We start from the raw sequence: 22527 nt of genomic DNA on the forward strand, positions 1-22527 counted from the left end.
TTTCTGTGCCTTGCTTCAAAAACTCTCCAGGTGTTAATGCAGACCTCTTCTCCATATCTTGGCAAAGTTTACTTTGAACAGGCAGTTTCTCATGACCTTCAAGTCTGTGTTCAACAATGAAATCATTTGGCTCTATATCCTATTCAGTTATTAATCACAAACAACAAAGGAAGAACTTTCACATGAAAAATGTAAAACCTATGTGGGCCAGCATTCACTGTGGGTCACTCTGGGTCACGTTCACAGCTAAGGTCATTGAGGCCCTTAGAATGATCTCTGCTTTTTAGAACCTACATTTAACATTGTGCTGGCGAGGAAACATCACAGCTCTGTGACTTTTAGATAAGTGCTCCTGGAGCTTTGTACTCAGAAGAGGGTATACTGACAGACAGCAGCTGGGTGATGGGGAGATGGGAGGGTGTCGGGAGGGGCAGGGATACAGGTGCCTCTGTATGTGCTGGTCACCTCCCTTCCTTGGGTGGGCTCTTTCAGTGAGTGCCTCAGGGGGAAATTTCTACCCGGTCTAGGGTGACCACACCAGGACCTCAGCATTTTGACTCCATCCATTTAAAGAAATGTAGCTGTTACATTCTAGCCAAATTTTACTTTTTAAAAATCAGCTCCAATGAGTTGATTTTTTTAATTAGCAAGGCAAATATTTTACTCATTTTCTTTGTTTCCATTACTATTATTATAACTATTATTAATGTGGCCTTTGTTTTCATTCTTTAAATTTTAGTAAGGCAGTGGCAGCATAATGAAAAAATCGCTGGAATCAACGTGTGTCTCTAATTTAAAAGGCACTTCTTCTTTCCTTATCAGCCATCCCTTTTAGGATCCAGAAATAAACCCATCTGGTCTCCCCCTCAATTCCTGGATGCTTTTAACTCAAACACAGCCTTCTAGACTAAGCCCAAAATTGAAATATTTTATATTATAAGTAGTTTATTTTGGAGGTGATCCCAGGAAACACTGGTGGGGAGTGAAGCATTGAGACAGGAAACAAAAGGTAGCCAGCAAAAGGGTCATTTTCAGTTAAGTTATCACTGAATCTTAATTCAACAGGGAACTTGGGAGAACCAGTGTAAAATGCTCATCTCAAAGGTATCTTACCTGAGACGCAAGAGAGCTGGGGATTTATACTATAGCAGTCACTGGCAGTGGGTTGCTGGGGGCTGGCACTTCCTGCCAAGCCTGGGTGTGAGCTTTTCCAGCCAAGCAAAAGAATGCAGGCGCCTGAATTGGCAGTCTCCGTGCACCGAAGTGCTCAAAGCAGGGGTTATGGTTAGGGCACCAACAGCCTTTGCTACAGCTAGGATCGGGATTATTTCCAAAAGGATAAACCAGAGGCAACCACGTTAGATGACACATACCACAGAATACAAGGTTGAGCGCTTTTCCACAAAAATATCCTTCAAAAAAAGAGGATGCCACCTTATATTTAAATCCTGAAAGGTCTCATATTATGGGACACTGTCAATTACTGTGTTTTAATCTGAAACGGCAAAGGACTGTTTGGGTAAAACCCAGTAATCTGAAAGGACCTCAACCATGTTCAACTTGGATGCTATTAAAGGTCAAGCAAAGAGATTTAATACAGACTTGGTGATTGAGGGTATGACTTTTCAACTTCAAGTGGTGGATGGCAAAGCAGCTCAAAAACAAAAGTGTGTGGGAGGTGGATAAGCCAGAATCCTCAGATATGACAATACAAATAAAGAAACATAGGAAATGCTTGTCTTGACTAGTAATTATGGGGAGTGAAAATAAAACAACATGTGGTACTCACAACTGGATACTGGCTGGAGCTCAGAGATACTGACATATTTATATACAACTGATGGCATTAAACTTAACACAGTCCTTCTGGAGAACATTTAGTCATACATGTCAGAAACCCTAAAACTAAACCTCTTGTCCCAGAAATTCTATTTCTAGGAACTTATCAGAAATAAGTAACTGAAATGAAGAATGGCAGCAAACATCAATAATAGTAATAACAAATATTTATATAGCACACACTAGAGCAGTGCCTTCCTGCTCTAAATGTTTTATATCAGGGTTCCCAACTGAGAGTGAGTCTGACTTCTAGGAGACACTTGGCGATGTCTGGAGACATTTTTGTATATCAAAACTGGTGGGCAGCGAGGGATGCCGTTAAACATCTACAATGTATAGGACAGCTCCCCCAGCAAAGATTTTTCTAGCCCAAAATGGCAACAGTTTCATGGTTGAGAAACCCTGCTTTACATCCATTCACTTAAATAATCCTTGACAATCCTATGGCATTTTTATTATCTCCATTTTACAGATCAATAAAGATAATTTTTCCATGCACTGTTATACGTAATTTTGAAAACTAGGAATAAACTAAATACCAAAAAACAAGGAGTTAATAAATTATGTAAAGCTACCCAATGGAAGCATGAAAATTACTTATTTGAAATATAATAAAACTAAAATACCAGAACAAAGAATTAGAAGTTTTACATAATTACAATTATTTTAAGATATGAATATAAAGACTAAATGGGAAAATGAAAGTTACTATTCTGTTAAGATGACAGAAATAGTAATGGATATTTTTTCCTTTCTAACATTCTTTCATATTACTGTGATTTTTTAAAAGAAAAAACACTCAACAATGGAGATAAGAAATTTGGAATTTTCCTTAAACAATGAAAGTTCTTATGAAATAAGGAATATCTTATTTTAACAACACAGGAGTTAACAAGCTAAGAAGACAGTTAATATCAAGACATTTAGAAAGAAGGATTTCCATGGAGTAGCACCAAATGTTAGTGTTTTAAATTCTGAAGTCATAATATTCCTGTTCAGGGTAAGAATGAACTAGCTAGATTTTATATCTACTTCTCTATCGTTTACTTATTTCATGGTTCACTTTCACCTAAAGATAATGGGCAAAAAGAATCAAATTTCAATTCAGCTAAGTTTGATTCATAATAGCATCTCTATTACATAACGTAATTTAAACTGTTATTTTAAATGTATTAATGATAGTAAAAATATTAGTATTAGTAACATTATTATTGTTGCTATTATTAGCAACATGTATTGAATGCTTCCTATGTGGCTACTGTGTAATCTAATCCCCACAACATCCATATGAGGTAAATGCTTTTATGGACCCTATTTTTCATCAAAGCTCACAGACATTTAAAATTAAGGAATTTGGGGCTTCCCTGGTGGCGCAGTGGTTAAGAATCCACCTGCCAATGCAGGGGACACGGGTTCGAGCCCTGGTCCGGGAAGATCCCACATGCCGTGGAGCAACTAAGCCCATGTGCCACAACTACTGAGCCCTCGTGCCACAACTACTGAAGCCCACGCATCTAGAGCCAGCGAGCCACAACTACTGAGCCTGCACTCTAGAGCCTGTGGGCCACAACTACTGAGCCCGCGTGCCACAACTACTGAAGCCCGCGCATCTAGAGCCCGTGCTCCGCAACAAGAGAAGCCACCGCAATGAGAAGCCCGTGCACCACAACGAAGAGTAGCTCCCGCTCGCCGCAACTAGAGAAAGCCCGTGCACAGCAACGAAGACCCAATGCAGTCAAAAATAAATTTAAAATAAATAAATAAATAAATAAATAAAATTAAGGAATTTGCCAAGGGTGTACAGTAAATGGAGGTACCTGCGTTGAAATTCAGGCAGCCTGACTCCAAAGCCCAACTGCCCCAATCAAAATATAAGTGTGCTGGGGACAAGGTGGGGTGAGGGAAAGACAGCCTCTGCCCTTGCTCCTCTCCCTACAGCAACGAACTGACAGTATCTGATATGTAGGATGTCAAACCTGCCTTTTGAAATATGTTTCCTAATTTTTCTGAGTAGACCTAACAATGAATTAACCAACAGGATCTCATATTTTAAATAATTTTAAATTACTAAAATTAATTTTTATTATTTCAGATTTAAATACTGCAAATAATTATTTTAATAATCAATCAATGTTGACAAATAAATACTTGCCAAAAACAGCTGAGTGAATTCAAAGGAGAAAAAAAATAAGGCTGTCAGAGTTTCCACAGGAAGTCCTACAATCGATGATTGTAACATGAGGGGATTTCGTCCGATCCTCATATCCTATTGGATACCCTGTTCTCATAGATCTGAGGATTAAAAAAATAAGTCTATGTCCTGTCAATAGGAAAAAGGATACCTAAGACTAAGGAATAGGGGACTGTCTGTTTAAACAATTTAAGCATCTGTTTCTAGAATGCTGAAGAGGAATGGATAGGAAGGTTAAATATAAAACACTATTTTGTAGATATCATATTATTGGGCTTACATGTCTCTAGTCTAGTCTCACCTCCCCAGAGTATATATTACGAAATGAAGTCACTAAAAACAAAATGCTGTGATCTTCCGAGATCCCTGAAGCAAAAATTAACTTAACTAATAACAGGGATCAGGACATGAATAACATATCATCATGCAGAAAGGAGGGGAATTTGGCATGAACCAAAGTACAAGCTCCTACCCAGGCTGAGCCACTATCAGCTCAAAGCAGGCTACAGGTTGGTGTGAGGGAGAAGGAGGAACAACTGGTCTCCACATTCCACACCTACAAAAACCTCCAAACTCCACACCTGTGAGCTGTCTCAGTCATGGGCTACAAGGTCAGAAAGGAAGATGGCAGGTAAGGAAAGCGGAAAACCTCCTTTGTGCATGGAGCTTAGATTTCTTCCCACCATATATATGTATGTGTCTGACAAATTGTGAGTAAATCTTATCAAAAATACAGCCTTATTGATATGTGGAGATTTCAATGTATAAAGAATCCTGGTGTGTCTTTCTTAGCTGTATGTTTTTAAACACCAGCAATAACTGAAATGAAGGAAGATACCAGCAAGAACAACAATAGCAAATATTTATACAGCACTTACAAAAGCAATAATAGGCTGATCGAAATGCTCTCTATCAGGGGTTTTCGACCAAGAGCAATTGTGCCCCTGAGGAGACATTTGACAATGTCAGGAGATATTTTTAGGGGATTTTAGACATTAGTAGGACTGACAAACACATTCACCACCATTATCCCTTCTGATAATTTGGACATCAATCTGATTGGTGGGGTCCCGTGCCATACCAGTTGTTAAATATTTTTAATAGTATACCTCTGCCTGAATATACTATAGTTAAAACAAATATCATACCTAACAACACCTGAGATGTCAACAAATATTTTTAATAATATGGAGTACTTCAGATATATTAACCGAATGTCAGCCTTTGAAAATAACTTTCCCCTTTTCCAGGTCCCAGAAGGCCAATGACACCTGAAAAATCTTTTTCTTAATCTAGTTATCACAGGAATTGGCGCACTTGCTTTGTGAATATACTTGCAACTGTGACTGCGTGTAAGAAATCAAATGCAAAACCCTAACTTAAAGAAAAACTTGGTACAAGTTATAATTATTTCATCTGTAAATCTACAAACTTTTAACAATAACACTTAAGGAGGTCTTTGGTTAATGTTATTAATAATAACTTGATGAATAATAATGTTATCAGCGTTGGTTCATTAATTGTGACATAGTAAGTGTCACATAGTCATGTAAGACATCAACAACAGAGGGAAGGGGATGCAGTGAGGGGTATATGGGAACTCCCTGTACCATTTTTGCATTTAATTTCTATAAATGTATAACTATCCTAAAATAAAATTTCCTTCACACAAGGTAAAAATACACATAATAAAGTTACAGTATATTTTTCTGTACAAGAAAATAAGAAAAGCTAATTCTGGTTCATCCATATTACATTTTCAGTCTCACACACTGTTGACTTAACAAAACAATAAAGAAAAATGGTCAAGAATCATCCAGGTGGCTTTTGACTGTGCTGCTGGATTCCACATGCACGCCTGCTTTCCATACATTTCTGACTGGAATTCCATCTCATTCACAGAACAAAAAAAAAGACAACTGAGCAACTAAAATGTGCCAGGAGCTAGGGTAGCTCTGAGGATTCAACGACAAGAATGGGTCCTGTCTCCAAGCTCACGGACTAGAGCTGGGTTTCTCAAACAGGCAAAATGACCACTTTGGGGAGACTGTTAAAATGCAGCAATAGACCACACTTTCAAAAACACTGATCTGTAACATCTGTCATAAATGCTGGGACAGATGAACACTTCTAGGGACCACTGACTTTGATCCTGGCAGGGAAGCTGTGCGAGGAGAAGAGGAGAGGGCACCCAACCCCTACCTGAAAGGCAGGGAAGAATTCCTAGAAAAGGTTTACTTGACCAACCACTGGAGTGAGTTGGTTTTAATCTAATAGTAGAATGAACTTGAGGACACATCCTGCTTAGAGTGGGGAAGGCTCAGTACCAAGAACATTTACAGCTTCCGAAAGTAACTGAACGCTGGTTACCAAGTACCAACCCCAGCAGCTGGAAACCAGCAGCACAGATGAGTCTAACTCAGGCCACTCCAGGATAGAGAAGGGGGCTTTGTTCATTGGAATTCAGTTACCAACAATATATGCAAAGAGGATTCTAGGCCTGATTGTATGCTGCAGGAAACCATCCGGCCTCCGCTCACTTGCACAGTCATCTCCCTGGAAGAGCTTTTTCATGTGCTAATGGGTTTCTCCATTTTTGCCTACTTCAGTAGCAAAATATCATATCATATTGACTCAGGTTGTTTGGCTTTGAGATTTCTTTGCTCTTTATGTTTTTGTCTCCTCTACATTCAGCCTGCCAAGAGGTGCATCTCATGATTGTCAGTGTGTCCATTTTTAGCAGCACTCAGGCCCCCTACCCTTCAAATTTACCTCAAAACTGAATACCTAAATCTGAATTAAGGAAACAGTCACTAAAATGAGGGCCTAGGGCACTTCACTGATGTCCCCACACTGCACACATGTGCAAACGTCCCTTGTCATCTATGTGCAGCCTGCAGACCACACAGTGGTCCTGGGCTGCTGGTGACCAGAATCATTTAGTTTAAAACCTGATTTAAAACACCCCAGCAACTACAACAGGACCCAGAAAATAGCAGGTCTCCATAAGTATTCTCTGAATCATTTATTTTGGGCTCTTTTTTTTCTTACTTCTCTTTCTTAACCATGTGTGGCTGCGTTGAGGTTGACAGAAAACTGAGCACTACTCCATGTAAGAAACAAAGATGAGAAATTTTAGAAAATTACAGGGAAATCAATGCCTACTTTCTTCCTAATACAAACACAATATGATAAGAATGGTCCGTCGTAAAACACCAGGCAAATACTACCTACTGGATGACTTCCAAATTATGGGAAGTAAATGTCAATTCTTTATTACAGTAATCAAGAGGGAGATTTACCTTCAGCACCATTCATTTTTATTTCAATTTTATTACTTAGAGAAATTCTGCAACCTAAGGCCTAGCAACAAATTCAGCAAATACACAGAATGCAATCTCAAGCACTTTTTTTAAATGGTGCTCTGTTCATTTAGCCACAGACAAATTCTCATCATAAAACATAGGATTCTTCTTGTTACAGCAAAAGAAATGGGTAGGAAGGAGGTGGATGGATAAGAAGGATCTAGTGAGAAAATGAGAACTGCTTCCTCAACCCATTTGCAAAATATCCGTAATTTCCCAGCTTAAAAATCCATCCCTGTGAAATCCACCATGATTTTTTAAATGCATAGGAGCAAAAATAGAATGTAATCATTATTTTAAAGAATGCACATGGTCAGAGATAAAACATAGTAAGAATTTCATTTCATGATTTCTTTTCCCCTCCAAATGTCCCATAAATCACTGGCCCCGCAAAAACTCACAAACTATACTTTTCCTTTGCCTGCTGTAACACTAGTTATTCAGAGTTGGACAATAAATATTTGTGAACAACTAACTAAACAGTTCTCAGAGTACTGTCAGATACCAGACTGCATGGGTGAGTCGGAGTTATGTAGGGAGAAAATGAATCTGCTGGGAAAAACTGTCAAATATATTCTGTCAAACACAATCCAGGCGCTTCTAACACCATAAAGGGAGATCTTGCCTAAGAGTCGAAGCACAAGCTAAACACACAGAATCCAGGAGTCGAACAAGAAAACAGGCCGGGTCAAAAGACTGGAGATTCATTCTGGCAGCAGGTTCCTAGCTGGGGGCGGGCTGGCTGGGCCAGAAGAAAAGGGTCAGTGTTGGTATGACAGGAGGAACTGTTTCCCAGAAGGCCAAGCGCATGGCTATCAGATGAGGCATTCCCATTGACGATACGCAAGTGACCTAGAAGAATCTGTGCAAGATGCCTATCTTACAACTGCTGTGCAGCCCAGCCTCTAACAGTATCTGGATCAATGGCATTAAACTGAAATCTATCGTGTTTCCAGACCATTATGACGGTTTTCCTCTATTTGGAGAAATAGTCCTCTCTGCAGACTAAATAAAGCTTTTTACATAAGGCACCAAAAGGCAAACAGGTCACACAGCACAGAATCATATGGGAGGCTGTGTGCCCTTTCCCTTTGCTTGCTTTGCTTGCCTGCAAACAATAAAAACCTTTCTGAACAAATGAAAGTGAACTTTGAAACCAGCAAAACATTTCAGGCACCCCGCCACAAAGATATTCTCCAAGCAACTGCAGCCTGTTTGCTGTCCTGCATAGCTCTAAATTTCTTGCCACTTACGGGATGTGTGGTTAAATGAGCCCAGCAGAGAATTACAGCTCTGAGGCTTTGATGTCAAAAATCACTAACAGATCTCGATCAAAGGGTGAGAAAAAACTGGTAAATTTTCGCTATGATGGTGCACGTGGGGCCTCATTCAAGCCAATGTTTTATCTTCATTTAATATCTACACTGTATTTTTTTTTTCTGTTATTAACTGAAAAAACTCTACTAACAGAAACAGCCAGCATTTATTATAATCCTTCCTGCAATTTGCCAAGCAGTGCGCAAAAGGGATTTTACACCTTTAAAGACTTAGAACAGCCCCATTATCTCCATTTTGCAAGAGAGGAAACTGAGACTCAGGATGCAGAAGAGCTGGGACTCCACTGTGTAAGTCTAAGTCCAGAGCCTTTCTGCTAACACTAACATGTTCCACAAATTACACAGAAAATGGGTTATTCTAAAAATAATACTGGGGGACTTCCCTGGTGGCGCACTGGTTAAGAATCCGCCTGCCAATGCAGGCAACACAGGTTCGAGCCCTGGTCCGGGAAGATCCCACGGGAGCAACTAAGCCCGTGCACCACATCTACTGCGCCCGCGCTCTAGACCCCGCAAGCCACAACTAGTGAGCCCACGCACCTAGATCCCGTGCTCCTCAACAAGAGAAGCCACTGCAATGAGAAGCCCGTGCAACGCAACGAAGAGTAGCCCCCGCTCGCCGCAACTAGAGAAAGCCCGTGTGCAGAAACGAAGACCCAACGCAGCCATAAATAAATAAATAAATAAATATTTTAAAAACTAACACTGGGAATCACCATCCCTATGTACATAAGTTATCGGGACACGAAAATGTAATAAAATAGTGAGGGCACCTAAGTAATTACCTGTCTTGAGGGCACCTAAATAATTACCAGCCTCAGCACAGTTTGGGATGATGACAGCTTCCACAGCCGAAAGAGAAAGTGAATATATACAGTCCAAATCGAAAGACTCAACCTTCTGTCCCAGAGATCCACAAATCAGGCCTGTCTTTTAAGTTGGAAGTTAACCAACTTAAAACTCAAAATTCAAGTCAGTCACTCAAAATCTGCCATTTTGCATGAATTCCCTTCAGAATCAGTAGGGGTTTAAAAGTCAGAGATCCAAACAACAGGGGGGAAAAGAAAAAAGGGCAATGTATGAAAAGGCAATCCATTGAAGAATTTGTCCAAAAGCCGAAAAACATATGCAGAGAAGTTCAATTTCACACACACACACACACACACACACACACACACAAAAATGCAAGTTCAGACAATTATTTACTACTTTTCATCTCTCTGCCCTTTGTGGATAGCAGTTTAACAGTAAAAGCATATTGGCCCCAGAAGTTACCCAAATGAACTAAAATATATGTACACAGGTCATTATTTTTAATATTTTTTAAATGGGATGCACTATGACAGGATGGTTTCATCTTTAGTTGAAAAAGAAAAACTGTGCTTGTGGGACTTTAGATGTAAAGCTGTACGTTTATATATTCATAGAAGAAAGTGTGGCAGGACAAACAAAACTAGTAACAATGATCACAGAGGGGGAGAGGAACTGACAATTTGCCACTCTGTATAATTTTAATGTTGCATTACAATTTTTAAGAAGGAGGCTGATTATTTAAATATATTACTAAAAATGAGATTTAGCATCAAAAGGTAATGCAATAAAATGCTTCATTAACTTGAGAACAACCCACAGAGAGGGGCCCCACTAATTCCCACCTAGCTCACAATCCAAGTTTCAATACTTTGCGGTTTAGACAGAAAGTTTTTGACCTGGGTTCCTTTAGCCCTGGACTAAAATTTCACTTTGTCCCAGTGGTAGGACTGGGCTATGACTCATCTTCCTCTGCCAAACAATTAAAGTTCTAGTTCAGCGGGAAAAAGCTACTTGAGCTGCCAGTTCAGTGAACTGTTCAAATCAAGGTCAAAATATTGGGGCAGGGGCAAGGGAGTCACTGAGTCCAGATCCTATCTAATTCTCACACCAGCCCTTTCGGTGGCCCTCCAACCAAACCCTGACTTTGCAAATGATTAGAATAGGAAGCACCTGGTGCCCGCTAACTAGGGTCAAAGAACCCAAGGGAAACATGAAACCAGGATCCGTGTCACAATCATACCTTTCAAGTAATGCCAAGGAAAAACACAACTAAAAAGATGACAGAGTGCACAGCTTCAGCTGAAATGTATTTTAAGTACCACACAAACATAATATTTGATTACCCATTCCTACACTGCAGGTAGCAGGCAAAGCTCTTTCTCAACTGACTATATTTTTATAATTTTTACAGAACTTACTATTCCTTTTATTTACCTGGAACTCTTACTATTGCTTGCAAGGTGCTTTAAAATATGTTACATCATTAATCCTGACCACAATCCCCTCAGGGCTACGACTGGTTGGGAGACCAGTCTCAGAAGTTCAGTGTCTTACACAGTCGATAGTAGGGGGAACTGGGACCCAGGTCCCCCCCCCCCAAACAATTCTTCAGTACCATGTTAATCACACTTCTCATTTCCCTCGCCCAAAATTCTTCTGTTTCAAACACGTCACTCTGTCTACCCTTCGCCCAACTGAACAATTTTTTTTTTTCTCTCAAGCCTCTGCAAATTACATTCCACCTGGTCTGCCTAAGCACCAACTCATTTTCTTTATAAACATTAAGATCAGCTAAAAATTCACAAGCCCTGAGAAATTCTCCCAGACAAACCTCCCTGCACTCTGGTCACTCTAAATGACGTGTTCCTTTATTCTCATACAGTCAACAGGCGGGTGAGGCAGCCGCTAATATCTGGCAAAGATAATCACACCCCTTCCTTTCAAACTAACTTTGGCACCAAGAACCTTTGGAGCAATCTCTCTGTAGTGTCCCCAACTGACCCCACCTCCACATTCACACACACAGGCACCTCAGCCCCTGATGAAATTCTTAATCCCAAGTTCGCCACCTGCCTTGCTTCATGAAGACGCCACCGACCAGGAGCCCTGTCTCTTCAGAGAGGTCTGCTCAGTGTGCCCTGAGCCAGCCTACTCCCCTGCGATCGCTTCCAAGAGCTTCTTCCTGATGACAGTTCATCTTCAGACGGGCCACCGTCTCCTATAACGCATGCCCCTTCGTCAGCACAAACCGGAAACGAGGAGGTCCAGCCCTCATCCAGCCTCCTGCTGCCCAGAGGAACCTGTCCATCCAACCACTCCGCAAGCAGAGGCTGAGACTCTGCTGCCAACAGGCATGGCTTCGGTGCTGGTACAGCACTGAAAAAGCTTCCTTCGTGCCCCTCTTCTGGAGCTTTCAGTCTGGTGGGGAACCAATAACTCTCCCCTGTGCACCTCCATCTTGAATCCATGTCAGAACCACTTGGATAATTTCTTTAACAGCTACAAGGTCAAGGCCTCGGTTTATTTATGTCAGGCTTCTCTGAGTGTGAGGCTCCAGCACACTGGTGATTCTAACGTGGAACCAAGGTGGAGAATATTTGAACCCGTTTATCTAAAAGGGAAACGGCTGCCACAGAGTCCTGTCAGCCCGACAAGAAAGCAGGAAAGATGGCAAGAAAAGCAAGGCCTCCCAGATGTGGCTTCCCGAGCAGGGCAATTTCTAGACCTAAATCATCTGTGCATTAGTAGATGCCTGCAATTCCAAATAATTTTTTATTTCAAACTTGCAAGCCTTTTTTTTTTTCAACTTTGTTCTCCTTCAATTAGATTATTTGTAACATTTGGTCATTTGTACACAGATATAAAGTAAATATTGTAAAATATAAAGATTCTATATCAAAGATAGATAGATACAGATACTCAGATTTCAGCTTACTCAGTTTTCCCTTGTTATAGCTCAAGGGATAGCTGAGAGGCAAATGTGCTAAATTAGAGTTCCACATTTTAGAAGACAACAAAGGGCAAAAGGATGGTCAATTTCAAAAAAAAAAATAACACTGAAAGGATAATTTTCAACAAACATGTATTTTAATTTATTCCATTTTATTACTTGTTTTATTATTCCTGTTAGGTTCTGCAACAGCCATTTGAAACATCAACCCCTGTATGGTCAAGAGTTTAATGCAAAACACTTATGGTTTCACTCTTTCCAGCTTACTTGAGGTCTGTAAATAAAGGATTCAGCCCAAAGTTTAATCTATTATGGAGACTGCTTTGAAGACCAAAAAAGGCCACTGTTGTAATGAAATATGCCATCCATAAACATGTACTCTTTTTTATATCTTTATAACAAGATCACTAAAGAGATCTACCCTGCAGATGCAAGAAAACAGTAAATTAATAACAGCCAATAAGAAGAGCGTCTAGGCCCTTGTAGAATCTGAAATCATGTAATACTGATTTTCTATTTTTATTAAAATAGAATGCCCTGAAATATTTATTTTTTTTTAAAAATGCTTTCTATTTTCTTAAAGCCTTTGGACTGATCACAGGGCAGGAAAGAACGCTATCTGAATGAACCAGAATTCATATTTAAAGCTGCAGTCTACTCATTTAAAAGTCTGCTTAATATTTAAAGGTTTGTTTGTATTTTTTTCTTCTAATTATCTTCTGATTTCAACCACTATAGTTACCTGAGACCCTCTGTAGCAAGACAGTAACACGCAGACCAGCAGCCGATGAAGACTATTCATGACGGGGAAAGAGAGAGGATTAAGTGAGAGTCAAGAGATAACCTCTGACAGGCCACAGGCTGCAATGCTGCTCCTGTACGTGGGGTTTTAATTCAGTTCCTGGAAGGTATTTTCATTCTCTGTTGAGACCACATGGATCTTTAAATAAGAGAGAAAAGTAATAGCCAAAAAAGAGAATTATAGCGCGTTGATTTCCCATTACACTTGGCCAAGAAACCAAATTTGCTAAGAAAATATGGGCTGCTCCAAGCATTTTAGTTGACATGTGCTCCAGAGAGAGGACGCCTACCATCATTTACCACATCATTCATATGGAGTGAGGAAGGAGAACATTAAGAGGGAAAGAGTAATTCCAAAGGAAAGAAACCCATTTTTTAAAAATTCTAACCAGCCTAAAAGTTGTCCCATAGTAACAATACTCAAGCATGATACGTAAGGTCAAATATTACACATCACTTGAGTTTTTTTTTTTTTTTTCTTCAGAAAACTTACATGGCCAGTACACAAATATATAGATTAAACAAGATATGGACATCTGAACCCATTAGAAAAACTAGGTCACCCTGGAAGTAAACTCCAGTGACAATGACCAATCCAACGTGAAGTTCTGTGTCTGCATCTCTTGTGAACGAGACTGCCTTAAAGCAAAACTCCTCCATTTACAGCCCCCTCAAAAGTACAAATGTCTGATCCTCCCCTTAATCAGCTCTGAACTATTTTTAAAAGTAAAATACATTTTTAGTCAACACAGTAAGTCAAGCACAATAAGCTATCATCATACAACAGCATAAAGGAAACTTTCTCTACAGGACAGTAAACAGTCAATACATAATAAGCTAGTTTGAAAATACATGAAGTACATTTGTCTCAACAAAGGTATGGCTCCTTGAGTGCTTCTTCCTAAGAAGCCAAGAACTGGAAAACAATCGCATGCTGAAGCGAAGGATGAAGCCCACAGAGCTGGTCTCGACTATTCAGAGTCTACAACAGATGTGGCGTCAGGAAGAACAGGCCAGGCTGTTCCCATCACCGGCTGGCCGTTACTTAACACACAGGGTTCAGTAAGTGACTGAGACAGCCCTGTCTTCGCTGATGTCCTCTTTTCAAAACCTCACGGGCGGGAGGGCAGGGAGTCATGCAAGTTGACAAACTTACCTGGTAAATGTTTGCCGGCCTGGCGAGCTACTTGCCGTGGCAAATCAAATCTGCACTTTTTCCAACGAAATGCAGTGGCCGCCGGGCCACTCATCACCTACATTTGCTTAAGTGAGGAGGAAAAAGATGCAGAGGAAGTGGATTTTAACAAAAGCAGCCTGCGAACTGCACACTGGGATGTCCTGTTTTGGGGTGGCTTTTATTTTTCCCATGAGAGGATCTGACTAAACCTAAACTGAATCTCCTCTAAATAGCAGACAGGAAGTCACACTTCGCAGTTAGTGAAAATTCCTTATGTCATTTTTTGTTGTTGTTTTTTTAATTGTCACAGCTAAGAGCCTTTGAATGTTTCTGATCTACTACAAAGAGATTATAACTTTGCTTCCTGTTTTTGACAGTGTCAGCTGGTAAAGGACACCTCCACCCACCTCCTTACCCACTGTGAATATAAACAGAGGCGTTTGCCCTGAGTATACAACTGGGCTGAAGAGTTTTGTTACATATTAACTATACTTCAAAGAATAAATCAGACTTGTTATTTCACTTTAATATGCATATACACCTTGGGGAAAATGAAACTCAAAAGGATTTCTTCTTCATTCCTTAGAGATTGCTATTATGGAAAAAATTAACTCAACAACACAGAATAATAAGATGAGAGGTAACAGTTTTGATTCATATTTTCCAGCCTATTCTATCTTGTGTATTTGCCTTGCTCTTTTGCTATCATTTATGCAGATGTCATCCACACACATACAACAAGCAAGGAAAATCATTACCCACATTGCCTCATCTGCTTTCTTATTCCTGTTTAACTCTTTTTTCTCTCCTGCTTTGAAATAGAAACTTTCTACTTATAAGCAAAGATTTTCATAACATATGTACCCTTGTCAGGATACACACAGATTTAAATCAGAAGGCATCTCTCTTCCTGCTACTGGCTGAGATACAGAAAAGAGAAGCAGTCAGTACTCACCCCCACTCTCCTCCTCCTTATCTCAGTATTTTTCTAGACTAGAAGCCATATGACTGGTAAAATACTCTCTCTAAGCCTCAATCTCCAAATCTGTAAAATGGGAGTAGGGACCTCACCTGTCTCTGGGATTGTTGTGAAGACAGAGACAATGAAAAGCACAGTGATACAGATTATATCACATAGTCAAAGCCCAATTCTTTTTTTTTTTTTTGGTAACAGCTTTGTTGAGATATAATTCACATAGTATGCAATTAACACATTTAAGGTGTATAATTCAGTGGTTATTAGTATATTTTCAGAGTTGTGTTTCCATCACCACAATCAATTTTAGAACATTTTCATCACCCCAAAAAGCACTCACTCTTCATTTTCTCTCCCTACCCACCAGCCTTAGTCAACCATGAAAATTTAATTTCAGTCTCTATAGATTTGCCTGTCCTGAGCACATCACATAACTGAAATCGTAGAATATGTGGTCTTTTATGACTTGACCTCTTTCACTTAGCATAATGTTTTCAAAGTTTCATTCATGTTGTAGTATGTCAGTACGTCATTTCTTTTTAGGCTGAATAATCTTCCATTGAATGAATATGCTACATTTTATTTATTCACTTATCAGTTGATGGATATTTGGGTTGTTTCTACCTTTTGGCTAATATGAATAATGCCACTGTGAGCATTCATGTACAAGTTTTTATGTTGACCTATGTTTTTATTTCTCTGGAGTATATATACCCAGGAGTAGCATTGCTGGATCATATAATAACTGTGGTTAACCTTTGGAAGAACTGCCAAAGTGGCTGCACCATCTTACATTCCCACTAGCAATTCATGAAGGTTCCAATTCTCTCCATCCTCACCAACTCATATTGTTATCTGTTTTTTTGATTATAGCCACCCTAATAGGTATGAAGTGACATCTCACTGTGGTTTGATACACATTTCCCTGATGGTTATCAAAAGCCAATTTGCATCAGTATCCCCAAAATGTCTCCGTTTATATAGGCAGGGCTAAATACTCAAAATACACAACAACCAGTAAGACATGGGTACCACTTAATCAGAATGGATACTGGCTACAGTGCTGAAGCAAGATCTTGAAGGCGTCTAGCTTTACCAGTGGCAATTTTCCAATAGGTATGAAAGAATTTCAACGTTTTAATCTGGTATAATATACCCGCTAAATACTGCTGGCCTTCAGATTATATCTCTAGCAAGAGGCTGCTAAAGCAGTTGGCTTTTCTTCCCCTACCCAAGGGCTGCTTATGAAAACTTACAAGACAATTAAATTCTCAATGAAAATATGACACTTTAATCATTTATAAATCAGTGGTTTCCACCTGTCTTTCTGTATTTGTCTTCTTCCTAAATAGAAACAGTCTCAATTAAAGCAGCCCTTTATAAGTGAATAACCATAATTATTTACAGGAAGAAATTTTAGACCAGATTTAATTTAAGATTGAGGATATCACAAAATTTTAAGGAAGCCAAGAGGGACAAGTCAGGATCTAGACACTAGCAACATTTTCCCCTTTTCTCTAAAAAATGTGATATTGGGAGAAGGATAGTAACTATTCTAATTGAAAGGGATTATCTAATTCAAAGGGATTATCCAATAAAATTCAAAGAGATTATCTAACTTGAAATTCAAAAAATCTAATCCAATCTAACTCATATTAACATATTTTCTAATTCAAAGGGATTATCTAATCTAACTTAATCTAATTTAGAGGGATTATCATTTTTTCAGACCCCCTGATGTTTGAACAAATTCATGTACAATGATGTTAATTATCTCTTTCCTAAAACATTCTATTTTAGGATTTTAATTTTTTAATCCCTTAAAAAAATTAAACAGAATAAAATCTACATAAAGCATAGGAAAGAAAATACAAAAAGGCTACACGCTTTAAAAAATAACTTTTTCAATCGGCAAACAATAAATGCTAGAGAGGGTGTGGAGAAAAAGGAACCCTCTTGCATGCACTGTTGGTGGGAATGTAAATTGATAAAGCCACTATGGAGAACAGCATGGAGGGTCCTCAAAAAACTAAAAATAGAAGTACCATATGACCCAGCAATCCCACTACTGAGCATATACCCTGAGAAAACCATAATTCAAAAAGAGTCATGTACCACAATGTTCATTGTAGCTCTATTTACAATAGCCAGGACATGGAAGCAACCTAAGTGTCCATCAACAGATGAATGGATAAAGAAGATGTGGCACATATATACAATGGAATAATACTCAGCCATAAAAAGAAACGAAACTGAGTTATTTGTAGTGAGGTGGATGGACCTAGAGTGTGTCGTACAGAGTGAAGTAAGTCAGAAAGAGAAAAACAAATACCGTATGCTAACATATACGTATGGAATCTAAAAAAAAAAAATGGTTCTGAAGAACCTAGGGGCAGGACAGGAATAAAGATTCAGACATAGAGAATGGACTTGAGGACACGGGGAGGGGGAAGGGTAAGCTGGGACGAAGTGAGAGAGTGGCATGGACATATATACACTACCAAATGTAAAATCGATAGCTAGTGGGAAGCAGCTACATAGCACAGGGAGATCGGCTCGGTGCTTTGTGACCACCTAGAGGGGTGGGATAGGGAGGGTGGAAGGGAGACGCAAGACGGTGGGGATATGGGGACATATGTATATGCATAGCTGATTCACTTTGTTATACAGCAGAAACTAACACACCAGTGTAAAGCAATTATACTCCAATAAAGACGTTAAAAAAGAAAAATAACTTTTTCCCTTATTTTTCAATATAAGGCCTGAGGCCTTACAAGATGTATTAATAATATGATTCATTCATCTTCTAAGAAATTTTCCATGTCCCAAGGCTGCACTGTATAATCCATTGTTTTCGTTATTTCTTGGCATACAGCTGACTATGAAACTGACCGCTGAACCTTCCTATGTCAAACAGAACTTTCCACTGTGGGAAATTTCTAAAACATTCATATTAAGCTAAGTGGAAATGTCATCATAGTTCAGGAGCAAATATGGTCTGTATCAGCCAGTACAATTTCTAAACTAGATTCTACACAGGAAAGGCAAAACATTGAACAAAAACAAGTACCAAGCCTACAACGGAGTTTCCGCAAACACTGGACTTGAAGAAAATCAGAAGCAACAATCAGTTTATCAAAGTTATCTGAAAGTTCTTCCAAAAAGATCTAAAAGAAGCGCACTTTTAAGAACTACTCTAACGTCTATCCACTGACCCCTTCTTCTGCTAGATTACACGGTGGCCTCATTTCTAGTTCTTGTGAAATCAATAGACCATTTAAGTTGCAAGTATCTGTCTAGGGTATGCACTTTCTTATTCAATCTGGTGTTGACAGCAGTAATCAAATTTTGTACATACCACTAGCCCTATTATAGCTCAACAGCAACTGGCTGCCAGCCTAGGTTTACTCTCATCCAAAAGGAAAGAAAGGAGTGGACTGCAGAATTACAGAACAAATCAGCTGAAACTACAGGAGATGGTGTGGAAGTGAGAGAGTGAAGCAGAGGCATTCAAGACTAATCCTCCTTCCACTGGGGAGACATACACCGGTCACATAAGCACAGCCAAGCCCAGGTCAGCCAACCTTAACCATTAAAGGCAGACACTTTCTTCATTCCCTCTATTATCTGCAAACCCTCTGGGCTTTGAACATCTTATTACAACTGTCCGTCCTAACTACTGAACCTACACCTAAACCTGCAGAGCAGCAGACAAAAGCCAGAGATAAACCACACCCTCCAACACCAGAGAAACCAAACATGAGGGAATACAAGTTACAACACTTCCCATGAACTGTCCAGACACAACTGGCTTCATTTGTAACTCTTCTGTATGCACATAAGCTAGGATCAAGACTTTTTCTCGGATCAAAATGTTTTCAATTAATCTTCTGTAAAAACAAAGTCAGCCTTAAAAAAAATTGGGAAGGGGGTAGAGACCTGACTTTGAAAGTCTACTCAACTTGCATTTTTAGAGTTCAAAATCTCTAAGAAAACCATATTCCTGCTAACAGATATTCTCTTCTTAAAGGGAGCATGGAAGATACCATTTCTTGGTTTGACAAGCAACTTTCTCCTCATTTTTTAAAACTTGAAATAATTTTAGATTTACCCAAAAAGTTGTAAAACTAGTACACAGAGTTTTCATATTCCCTTCACCCAGCTTCTCCAAATGTTATCATCTTACATAACCAGAGTACCATTATCGAAACCAAAAAATTAGCACTGATGCAGTACAATGAACTACTCTAGAGATCTTTATTCAAATTTCTCCAATTGTTCCCTTTTTCTGGTTCATGATTCAATCCCAGATCCTGCACACAAGCAACACTTCAAAAATGTATCCTTTCATTCACTATCTAATGAATGTTTCTGATCCCCCCAAAAGACCTGTTTTCTTTAATGTTGATGAGGTAGTTTCATCATTAACCACTGAGTCTTCCAGGCTAGAAATGTTTATTTCCTCCACAATGCTCTTCATACCTAATCTGTGAGTCTTATCTTATAAACACAGGTCAAACAGAGTTTCACAATCCCTTGTCCAAAACCCTTAGACCAGATGTGTTGCCAAATCAGAACTTTTCCGGTTTGAGAAAAGTTACACTGCACATAGGCTATACATTACATTAAAACAAAAACAGCGGGATCCAGGGCAATTTCCCCTAATCAAACACACTAATACTTCTGCAGTAAATATGTGTATTTTATGAGGTGAGTGGGATAAGTAAAGATTGTAAAAGCATGCCAACATTTCAGGTCCAATTTTGCCACCAAATGAGCTCGGGTCAAGCTCGGGTTTTACTATCAAATGAATTACAAAGAAAATATCTTTCAGTTTTTAGAGCTCTTTTTAGCTATTACAACTGCAAATGAGGGAGTGTAGACCTGTACCTATGAAATCCGTGGCCTCATGCATCTCCCACCCACCTTCACACCACATCCTCTTTCACCTCCAATGTTGCCTCTGCCTCCAGGCTCTCTTTACTCCAATTCACCCTCCCACGGAGCCTCCAGATTGGTCTTTCTAAAGTACTTGCAACTCTCTAGCTTCAAAATCCTTAAAGATTTCCCATGCAAGGAAGGAGGTTGGAGTCTAATCTTCTTCATGAAGTTCACAAGGCTCTCCACCAAGTGAGCCAACTCCTCTGACTGTAACAGTGCTACACCCAAGAAGAATACAAAAATGAAAAAGGCATAGCCTCCATCCTCAAGAAGCTGCCATTTAGTTCAATCTCTTGAATATTTTCACCTAAGTAAAAATATAGAATATAGCTTCTCCAATCATCAAAGAACGTATTGGGATTTTTTTTTTAACTCATTCTTTCCTAGCTAAGAAATTCTACCTTAGTTTTGATCACGTTAAAGATTACTAACAAAATCCAACATGTTGACATGAAAAAGATTTTTCACATGATTCTAACAACACATGTCTAAAAATACTTGCTACTGTTGCAATTACAAAGAGCAAAAGCCAGGAAAACTTTTCTAAAAACAAGCAAACCCAAAAAAGTAACATCAAAGATGGTATTTAATGGGCTGAATGATTTCTCATGAGATATTGTTTTTCCAAAGCACAAAGATATAAATAAAATCTGAAACCATGCCTTTGTTTCCATATTAGTATACTAATGGAATTGAATGACATTATAACCAACAAAATTATGTTAGAGAGAGCTACACAAAAATCCCCACCATCAAAGAGTTTAGAATTTATCCCAACCACACAAAGGCTGATCTCCAATGCAGACATTAAGGAACATGCCAATGAAAGAGGAAAGAAATCATATTTTCAGTATTTTAGTTTTGTTTTCTAAGGTGCAAAGACATTTACTTGGAATGATGAATTAAAAGAAAAGTTCCTAGACATTGTATTTCAAGATAAAATTATAACCTTTCTTACAATTATCTCAGGAAAAGTGCACAAAAGCAGTGAGAGTAAGAGGTAAAGAACACCACCACCAAATCCCATAATGAGGTGGGTAGAGAGAAGTAGTAGGTATACCCGTGCTCTTCCTACACCAAGAGAGGGGAGGAGGGTTCCCTCCCAGGGTGGCCCTCCTCTCACAACAGAGTGTGTGAGTGTGTGAGTGTGTGTGTGCGCGTGTGCGTGTGCACACATGGCAGGTTTCTCACTGGCAGTGTTGCTTCCAAACAGAAGTGACAACTGGGGCTTCCCTGGTGGCGCAGTGGTAGAGAATCTGCTGGCCAATGCAGGGGACACGGGTTCGAGCCCTGGTCTGGGAAGATCCCACATGCCGCGGAGCAACTGGGCCCGTGAGCCACAACTACTGAGCCTGCGCGTCTGGAGCCTGTGGTCCGCAACAAGAGAGGCCGCGATAGTGAGAGGCCCGCGCACCGCGATGAAGAGTGGCCCCCGCTCGCCGCAACTAGAGAAAGCCCTCGCACAGAAACGAAGACCCAACACAGCCAAAAATAAATTTTTTAAAAAAAGTGAAGCTCTTTAAAAAAAAAAAAAAGAAGTGACAACTGCCTGGAACGGACAGAGGGGAGGTATCCGGTGGCGGACAGCAATCGTGGTAGAACAGGCCAACACTGCACGGATGCTGAGTGATGCCACCGCTCTGTAAAAGCCAGGATCCAATCTGCCAGGGCCCTGGAACCCTGCAGTGCCTACTGCTTAAGACAGGGGTCCCTGGGACAGCCACTCAGGTAGCAAACACCTCACTCTAGCAGAAGGAAGGAAGGTTATCACCACGGTTCTTCAGGGAGCAGGAATCGTTGTTTAAGGAGACATCAAAAGTGATGAATAAAACTCAAATGCTTTACAAAGAAAGAGAATTTTAAAAACATTACCAAAAAGGAAAGAGAAAGGGAGTAATTTTCCTGAATTTTCTAAATGTTCTGTTTTTATCAATCAGATGAAAAATAAGTGTCGTCATTTCTCATTTACCTTTGTATTGTCATCCTTTAGCATGGAGCCTGGAACGTTGTAAGGACTTAATGAGCATTTACTGAAAGAAGAGACACGAGCTGATGTGGAAGCCCAGGACAGTGAGAGGAACCCTGGGCATCTCTCACACCCAAAGAGCCTACGCAACAAGCCCACCCGATGCAGAAA

General features: G+C 39.6%; 1 protein-coding gene across 13 annotated transcripts in view; it reads right to left on the reverse strand.

Moving 5' to 3' along the window:
- UTRN (utrophin) overlaps positions 1-22527 on the reverse strand; it is a 496228-nt gene that overhangs the window by 421832 nt on the left and 51869 nt on the right. For 2 of the 13 annotated variants that reach the window (XM_082474347.1, XM_082474348.1), the window contains exon 2: positions 14453-14558. The exons of the other annotated variants lie outside the window; for them this stretch is intronic. In XM_082474347.1, the coding sequence (XP_082330473.1) occupies positions 14453-14546 (94 nt within the window). In that variant the 5' untranslated portion in view covers positions 14547-14558. The remainder of the gene's footprint in view (positions 1-14452; positions 14559-22527) is intronic. 13 annotated transcript variants of the gene reach the window in all.

This window comes from Balaenoptera physalus (genome assembly GCF_965194825.1).
Source record: "Balaenoptera physalus genome assembly, chromosome: 9".
In the NCBI taxonomy this organism is placed as follows: Eukaryota; Metazoa; Chordata; class Mammalia; order Artiodactyla; family Balaenopteridae; genus Balaenoptera; species Balaenoptera physalus.